Genomic DNA, 9,122 nt, shown 5'->3' on the forward strand with positions numbered 1-9,122 from the left:
TAACCTCAGGTAACACCAAGGCAGTTTTGTAGAACTGCCCTCAAGGTAGAGCTTCAGGGTGTGAAATTTGAGACAAGAAAACAAAGGAATCAGGATAACAATTTAACAGGATACCGAATCTACCCAGATTCCCAGTAAACTCAAAGGTTGAAAACCATAAAATTTCCGTTTCCAAATGATTTTTAAAGGTGACTTTGATACTCACGTATTAAAAAAAAAAATCCCTTTCTTTTTTTTTTTATGATAGTCAAAGGGTTTGTATTACACACATACTGTGGTAATTTCCTGTGTTGTGGTTCCTGGAACATTTTAGAAGCTAGTGACTTTACTGCTTCTTGCTCATAATATGCATTCACCAATAGAAGATTCAAGAACATTGTTCAAATAAGTAATTTTTCTCTTTTTTCTTTTAAGTTTCTTCATGCGCGACTTTTGGATTGTTTAGCCTCCAGCTCAGCTCTGTGAACCAACACACCACCATTCTTCTTGATTAAGTACGCGCTGTGCCCTGCCGACATCGACACCGGAACATTTCTCATGAAAGGTATGTGAGGCCCGGGCCACAAAATTTAAAAAAATGAAAAGAACCAGAAAAGGTATCTCAGGGATATGGCTCATTTCAAGGCAGTGCTTTTAGGGGAAAAAATGGGCAATTTTAGGCTTTCCATGCCTTAACGCTTTCCACTTCTGATTCTTTTTTTTTTTTTTAATTCTTTATCTGTAACTTAGAAATGATTTTGTGAAGCTTTTCCAGCAGATTTAACGAGTGGCTTCTGACAGGGACAAGCTCTAAACTCTGAATGCAAACTGAATTTACCAGGTTAAATTATGAACAACATAATATTAGCTAGCCCTGAAGTAAATAGAGAATGCCAAATATTAGAAACAATGCATACAAGGGTTTTTTAAAAATTTACCATTTGTGTTGTGACACCCCAAATCACCTAGATTAATAATTTGACACATTGGACTGTCTGTTAGTGACCTTTTGGGAGTGTTAATGTTAATGCCAAATCTCCTAACGTGAAATAGTTTTAGGGTAAATGCCAATAAAGCAGTAATTTTTGGTATGAGAAAACATAATGTTCTTGTAAAAAATGGTGGCTTATATATCATAATTTAATGTACTGTGAAATGAATCCAGGTCCCCAAGCTATTTCCCATACATCACACCAGGTCCGGAGCGCTCTTACGTCTTCTCTTCCGTATATAAAAAAAAAAACCCTCTACAAAGCTACAAGCAACCGGATATTACTTAAGTAGAGAAGGCACTGAGATGAACAGAAGGGCACATTTCCGAGTACTATTGTGGCAAAGATAGAAGATGCTAAGTAAAAGACTCTGGGCCTAGACAAACGTTCATTTGATTTCTGACTTGGATACTTACTAGCTTTAATACCTGGAGAAAATAATATTATTAACGGACCTTAAGTCTTCTTATCTACTCAATGGGAATCATATTATCTTGTGATTCTTGTTGAGAAAGTAAAAGTAAATACCTGTTACGTAAGCTCATAACACACAACTTGATGCCTGCTGATGTCTTCCTACTCTGGATCCCTAAGCTTCTTTGCAGAATTAAGAAATAAATGGTAAGTCCACTTGACTGGGACAGGACAGGTAAAGGAGAAAACTTACAGATAATTTCACTAATGAATAAATTCTACTATATAAAAATTTGGGTATTGGGGTGAGTTCTGATGGGAATATTTTCATTTTCCAGTTTTCATTGGCAAGATGATTGGGTTATCAAACTAAAGAACGTTTTAGATTCTCTCTCATCGTGTTGCTTTTCAGAACTTCAGCTCCTGCTTTGGTTTTTGTTTGTTTGTTTTTGTTTTTGTTTTTTTTTCATTTTCATTTAGGTATACTAGGTCTTTTTATTTAGGCAATCACACATAAGCAGCAGTATTATAGTTTACATTTTTTTAATAATAATTTTTCATTATGTTATGTTAGTTACCATACAGTATATCCTTAGTTTTTGATGTAGTGTTTCATGATTCATTATTTGCGCTGCCTTTGTTTTTTAAATCATTACTGCCTCTCTGTTTCACTACAGCTTCTCAGACCACTCCATGGAATTTGATTTCTGGGATCTTAGGAGTAACATGCCTTTTGTTGATGGCTACTATGGGAATTTTGTTGCAAAATTGTAAGTTTTTCTAGGCAAGTTCGTATAAAGACCATAACTGTGGTGAAACCATTCAGTAATAAATGTTTCATTTTACTAATGTGTAATATTTTATTATTTCATAAGCTTGTATCTAATGAAGGAAATTTTAAATCATTTTTTACAGTATATTCTAAACAAAGTATTCAGCCAACATTGTCTCCAGATGCAGTCACAGAACTCCAGAAAGGTAGGTTCCATATTTTGGAAAACCTTAGTGTTGGTAGAGGATGAAATAGACATGTGGAATAGTATACTTAGTGATACGAGTTTACCTACTAATTGTAGGAGAGTCATGTTTCATTATTTTCTAATGTAAAAAGCTTTAAATTACATTGAACATACATCATTTACATATTTAAGTAATAAGGAAAATATTAGCCTGAAATGACATTTTTTTCCTATATGAGTGCTCAGGTTTAAGTAACAAGTCAAAAATAAGTTACGGTAAATACTACGGTTAATCCTAATTACTTGCTGGTTTGCTCATAGCCCATACTTTTATATCTCTTTACCTGTGCTTCTGCTTCTTGCACGACTCAGAATATAGTGCACAGATTTCTGTAGTTTTTAACCCTACTTATCCAGTGAAAGCCAGCTCAAAGTTCAATTTTTAAGGTATTTTTTTCCAAATGGTCTCCAAATTGTCTCACCATCTTCTGTGATCATATTTATCTATCTTTTTTCCTTAGCATTTTTATCCATCCCTGTTGAGATATTATTGACATGTAATGTTGTATAAGTTTAAAGTAATCAACAAGCTGATTTGATACACTTTTATGTTGCAATACGATTACCACCATAACATTAGCTAATACCTCTATCATGTCACATAATGACCATTTCTTTTTTTACGCTGAAAGCATTCAACATCTACTTTTTTAGCACTCGTGGGTATATAATACAGTATTGCTAACTATAATAATAACTCTGTGCACTAGAGCCCCAGAACTTATTCACCTTCTAACTGGAAGTTCGTCCCCTTTGACCAACATCTCTCCATTTACCCCACTCTCCAGCTCCTGTAATGACCATTCCACCCTACACTTCAGAACCATTCACTTGACAAAGATTTGAGTGCCTACCCTGTGTCTTGACTTTTATCACCGAGGATAGTAAATGTTCACGACGCTATCACTGGTTAACTGTCGTATTAGACTTCAAGCTAATTGTTTTATCTCTATTTTGAAAATAAAATATCCAAACATTGGAATCCTCCAATTCGTGCTATTCTTTTCTGACTCACGAAATATGCTAAAATATTTTCCTTTAAATATCTCTAGTTTACTCCTATTTGCACAACAGAGCTTGATTTGGGGTTACTTCCTAAAAATGTTTCTTTAGCCACCCTCCAATTAACACTCCGCTACCCCATATTTTAACATACTGACTTATTCCTGTGTATACTTACCAAAATCATCATTATATATAATTGATACATGATTGGAAATTTTATAGCTCTGACTCTATATCTCGGATATAATCTCTATTAGCAGGCATATTGTGTCTTACTAGTTCACATTAATAGCCCCTGAACTATGGTATGAGTAGGAGATTCTCAAAGAATATTTGTGGAAAATAGTGAAGAAATAACAAATGATTTTTGAATGAGTAAATAGCATAGAAATAATTGAATGTCATAGTCATGTTTTGTTTTTTTTTCTTAGGCTCTAGCTGTTGTTCTTGCCCAGAAAAGTGGATTGGGGACCAATGCAACTGCTACTTCTTTTCTGGTGAATTAAAAACCTGGAAAGAAAGTCGTGATTTCTGTGCTTCTCAGAATTCCAGTCTATTGCAGATTCAAAATGGAGAGAAATTGGCATGTATTTAATTCTGGTTTCCTACATTTTCTTTGACCTAGGAAAATATGCTCTTTAAGCTGAATATTTTGATTTGTCTTTAATTATAGTAAATGGGTGGTTGTTATTTGAACTAATGACTTACTAGTTTGTCATATCTTGAAACAATCATTATATAACCTACATGAAATTTCTCTAAGGTTTATATTATAGGAATAAAAATCAAGTTACATTCCAGATAAAGTACAAAGAATGTTTTGGGAAGAATTCAAAGAATGAATAATAGGCCATTATTTTTATTCAAAGACTAATAAAACTTCGTAATTTATAGTTTGTTCATTGAATTTATAATTTCTTTTGTACTTATATATCTTTTGTCATCATTCTGGGATATAATGTGCGATAAGTATGGAGAGTATGATCGAAAAATTACCCACCTTAAGAAAAAGTGAAAAATTTCTTTAGCTGCATGAAGAACCTATCCTGAGTATAAGTTAAGTAGACTAGAGCTATAAAATTTATCCTCAAGATACTGTTGATGTGGGATCAAATTTGATTGTAATATTCTTTAAAGGAGGTGTTCCATGAAAACTCTTCCTTCTGTTTTTTATTCCTTTAAGAAGTGATATTTTGTGGGATTTATTTATATATCATAAATGAATATTTGTGGAAATTAGTGAATAAATACATAAGGAAGAAATGTGAGGCATGTGACTATACTTTCAATAAAGAAGAAAATATGAGGCATATGACTATACCTTCTAACTGGACATTAAAAATGATTTCAGTTCATGTGATTAAAAAGCTAGTTTTGATGCTGACACTTTCTTAAAAATACATTATTCCCAGAATGGACTCAGATTTGATTAATATGTTTGTCTCTGTTTCCAATCAGCATTTTGCGATCTCCAGTACATATTATTACTGGATTGGACTCTCTTACCATAAAGAACGTAGTGCCTGGTTGTGGGAAGATGGCTCCACTGTCTCCCAAGATCTGTAAGTTTCTGGCAGTCAAGGTCCTCTTAGTTCCTTTCTTTTTTCTTTCTTTCTATCTTTCTTTCTTTCTTTCTTTCTTTCTTTCTTTCTTTCTTTCTTTCTTTCTTTCTTTCTTTCTTTCTTTCAGGTCTTTTTAGTTCTTTATGAGTTTGTCTGTAGATCTCACCAGAGACTGTAACTTCTGGGAGCACTGTAGCTAGGATAAACTCTCTACGGCGTGAAAAGAGAGGAGAGCTAACAATTTCAGCTGCCTCTAGATCATCCAAATTTATGCTCACGTGACATGAAGTTCGTGTGCTTGAGACCGTAAAACAACTTTTGACCTTTTTTTTTTTTTTTTTTTTTGCCTTGTATAAGCACTTGAATGCTTACATGCACGTGTAGATGTTTACCTTCACAGATGCTGTCCAGGGAAAATAGCATAGTCATTATTTTCTTCACTCTTCTTGAGCCTGTTATTTTCAGCATAGTCCCATGTTTCAAATATTCTGAGCTTATTTTCTGTATATTTGTAATCTTTGGTTCTCATTTTTATTCATAAACATTGGATGTGCAGGATCAGACAGTGACGGATCTTATGCTTGGATTTGTTTTCCCAGACTAGATTATCCAGTACCTCTGTAAACAAAGTAGAAGTACACCATATATCAAAACCATGAATAATAACAGCAAAAACATAAAATTCTTGGCCATAACTGAGTTTTTGTAAACTGTGCTCTGAAATTGTGAAAGCATGGCTCTTGAATAAAAATATGTTAAAATCTCATTAAAAGTGCTTTAAAAAATTCTAACATTTAATAAAAAACACTATCTCTGAATATTCTCCTTTCCTTTTCTCATATGTTCATGTTTTATTTTTCATTACAGATTGCCGTTAGTTCAAGGATTAAGGAAGGAGAAATGTGTAATGTATAGCTCAGGCCGAAGTGTTTTGGATGAACCCTGTGAAGAGAAGTATCGTTTCATATGTGAACGAAAGCTTATTTAGCTGTTTCTTGGAGTGAACGGGTGGGCAGTAGAAGATTCAGTAGTACTAAGAACATGACTTTACCTCTTGTATTATTGCTAATTATCTACTTCTGGAATCTGTAGAATGTTTCAAATTAGGTCTTATGGTACAATTTTCGTATATTTGAAATCACGTGTCTTAAAATTGGTGAAATGTTTGCACCTATATCTGCAATAACAATGCATCAAGGTAAAGAATTTCAGGACTAGTGTGATTTAATGTGTATGTTCAATATTAAATTTAATATATTTTTATGCACATATTCTTGTAAATTTTCTTTGCAGAAATTCAAATAAAATAATTTGCATCAAAGGATCTATATCAGTGTTATTTCAGTTCTTTGTAAGGCGTAGTAAATTGGGAAGTCCCATAGTCATTTTACTTTTCTTGAACTTAGTTCTTTCTATATGTTTTAACTTAGAGCTTAAAGTGTCATATGACAGCTTCCTCATGTGTATCATCAGACTTTAGAGGGGAACATATTTATGTTCATCTCTTGATGTTCTTGAGTTCTATACAGTAATTATGAATCTTTGTCCAAATAGGTGGTTCCCGTGTGTTTACTTTTAGATTTTTGCAAGGGTAAGTGGAATCCAAGACTGATCGCATAAATTTGCAATACTTATTTTTTTACTCTACGCATCTTTCTTGCCTTACGCTTATCCATTGGTAAAAAGTCACTGAGATGTAAATTAAAGATCTTAATCTCTAATCAACCCAAGCCTTTTTCCTAAAAGTTATGTGTGAAATACTGAACAATTCCCTTTTAATGTCGGGGAGGGAGCAACCCATTTAACTGAGGGGGTTCTGAGTGTGTCAGAGAAGGGGTCGGAACATAATAAGGTCTAATGTCTGCGACCTGGATGGGGTTTTCCTAATCTCACAGATATCAAAATCCAATTCCCTTTTTAAAAACTATTGCATATACATCTTTAAAAATTTATATTGACTTTATTTTGTTTCTAGTTCAGTTAAATTATAATAATTAAGAGCCTCAAACTGATTTTTAATAAAGAGCTTGGCAGAGAAAAATGCCTGTGTATGTTAGTTCTTTTTTTTTTTTTTAAATATTTTATTTATTTATTCGACAGAGACAGCCAGCGAGGGAGGGAACACAAGCAGGAGGAGTGGAAGAGGAAGAAGCAGGCTCATATCAGAGGAGCCTGATGTGGGGCTCAATCCCATAATGCCGGGATCACGCCCTGAGCCGAAGGCAGACGCTTAACCACTGTGCCAGCCAGCCGCCCCTAGTTCTTAAAATATAAGTATAATAACGGGCATTTGGGTGACTCAGTTGGTTAAGTGTCTGCCTTCTGCTCAGGTCATGATCCCAGGGTTCTGGGATCCAGCCCCACATCGGGCTCCCTGCTCAGAGGGGAGTCTGCTTCTCCCTCTCCCTCTGCTGCTCCCCCTGCTTGTGCTCTCTTGCTCTCTCTATCAAATAAATAAATACAATCTTAAAAAATATATATATATGTATGTATAATAAGACTACAAACTGCACTCCTCATATTCTTGTATGAAGATTAGGAAAAATGCACTTAAGTTATATTACGAAAAATTATAAGACAATATAAATACAATATTTAGCTTGGATTAGAAGGACACACATTGTACTTTCTGGACATTTAAAATGTTTTGGCTTTGGGGCACCTGCGTGGCTTTGTCAGTTAAGGGTCTGACTCTTGGTTTCAGCTCAGGTCATGATCTCACAGTCGTGCGATCAAGCCCCACGTTGGGCTCCACACTCAGCAGGGAGTCTGCTAGAGATTCTCTCCTTCCCTCTCCCTCTCTTCTCGTCCTTACTCTCTAAAATAAATAAATCAATCTCTAAAATGTTTTGGCTTTGTTGTCCATGTAAATTCAAAATAATATATTTTTAATTAAATTAAAAAATAGTATAGATAAACATAATGAAAATCAATAGTTTTCTGCCCCAATTTTCCCATCTCCCTGCCCTCTTCCCATAAGGCAATTTCCTCTGGGTTTTTTGTTTGCTTTTCTACTTGGGGTGGTTTTCTCTGTAGTGAACCAAGGATGGTCTATTTTTTATCGTTTTGTCCAGGATGAAGCTCAGGTGTTTTCATTTAGCCACACCCAAGTATAGCTTCAAGTTGTTACTTTTCATATCATCACCCTATGAGGTGCCCAAAGCCCTATCTGTCTTTATTCTGAGAACTCATGAAAATTCTTTAAGATTGCAAGAGCTATGAGGAAACAGATGGGTGATATCTAATTTCAGAGAGTAATCTATGTCAAAAATTGTCTCTACTGAGAGGAAAATACCGTAGCCTCCCAATTATAGCTCAGGTGTATTTTTCAATTCCCATATCATTTCAGGGCATTTATAATGGAAAGTCCTGGATTGAACGGAAGATATTAGTCCTCCACAATACTGTGTCTTTCTCACAGCATGATCCCATCATGTTAGTGACCCTGAGTCCATGATCACCAGACCCGTTTTACTTTTATTAGTCTTCCTCTTCCTTCATCCTGAAAATATCTTTGTCATCATTGGGATAGGAAAGACTTCTTTTATATAAAGGTCTTTCTATTAAATATATCTTTTCTAATGTGGTTTCTGATCTATTTTCTGGGGAGAAACGTTATTTTTCTTTTGTTCTTTGTTATAAAATGGGCTAACGCACATGGAAGGATCTAGGTGAGGGAAAATCTCAGAGTTGAATGTAAAACTAATGAAAGAGGGTGAGGGAATGTCTCCCCCCCGCCCAATAACAAAATAATATTGCCAAGAGTCAGCTTATCCTTCCTTAATTTTATCCCATTACCTAAGCATGTTAATCTGAGTGTATTGGTGCATAACAAGTTATGATAAATTTAGAAACGTTAAACAGCACGTGTTTGTATGTCATAGCATCTATGGATCAGGAGCTGAGCACAGCTTAGTCGTTAGCTCAGGGCTTCACAAGGCTGGAATCAAAGTCATGCCCACACTGAATTCTCATCCAAAACTGAGTCCTCTTCCAAGTTTATTCAGGCTGATGGCAGAATTTAGTTCCTTGGGGCTGTAGAACTGAGACCCTTGCCTCCCAGTGGCTACCCCTCTTCATAGACAGTCACACCACGCATGCTTTCTTCTTTAAGGCCAGAAGGAGGGCACTCCTCTCCCTCTCTCCTCTAG

General features: G+C 35.0%; 1 protein-coding gene across 2 annotated transcripts; it reads left to right on the forward strand.

Moving 5' to 3' along the window:
- The first annotated feature begins 287 nt into the window (after positions 1-287).
- KLRD1 (killer cell lectin like receptor D1) lies at positions 288-6,299 on the forward strand. Of its 2 annotated transcripts, none has more exons than XM_026502452.4 (6): positions 288-544; positions 2,063-2,155; positions 2,301-2,363; positions 3,841-3,992; positions 4,868-4,971; positions 5,839-6,299. In XM_026502452.4, exons 1-6 carry the CDS (start codon positions 538-540, stop codon positions 5,957-5,959), a joined length of 540 nt encoding a protein of 179 aa, XP_026358237.1. In that variant the 5' UTR covers positions 288-537; the 3' UTR covers positions 5,960-6,299. The 2 variants fall into 2 exon arrangements, with proteins under 2 accessions (XP_026358237.1, XP_057175016.1); XM_057319033.1 differs by lacking the exon at positions 288-544 and adding an exon at positions 727-1,592.
- Positions 6,300-9,122: the final 2,823 nt, after the last annotated feature.

This window comes from Ursus arctos, unplaced genomic scaffold (assembly GCF_023065955.2).
Source record: "Ursus arctos isolate Adak ecotype North America unplaced genomic scaffold, UrsArc2.0 scaffold_26, whole genome shotgun sequence".
NCBI classification, from domain to species: Eukaryota; Metazoa; Chordata; class Mammalia; order Carnivora; family Ursidae; genus Ursus; species Ursus arctos.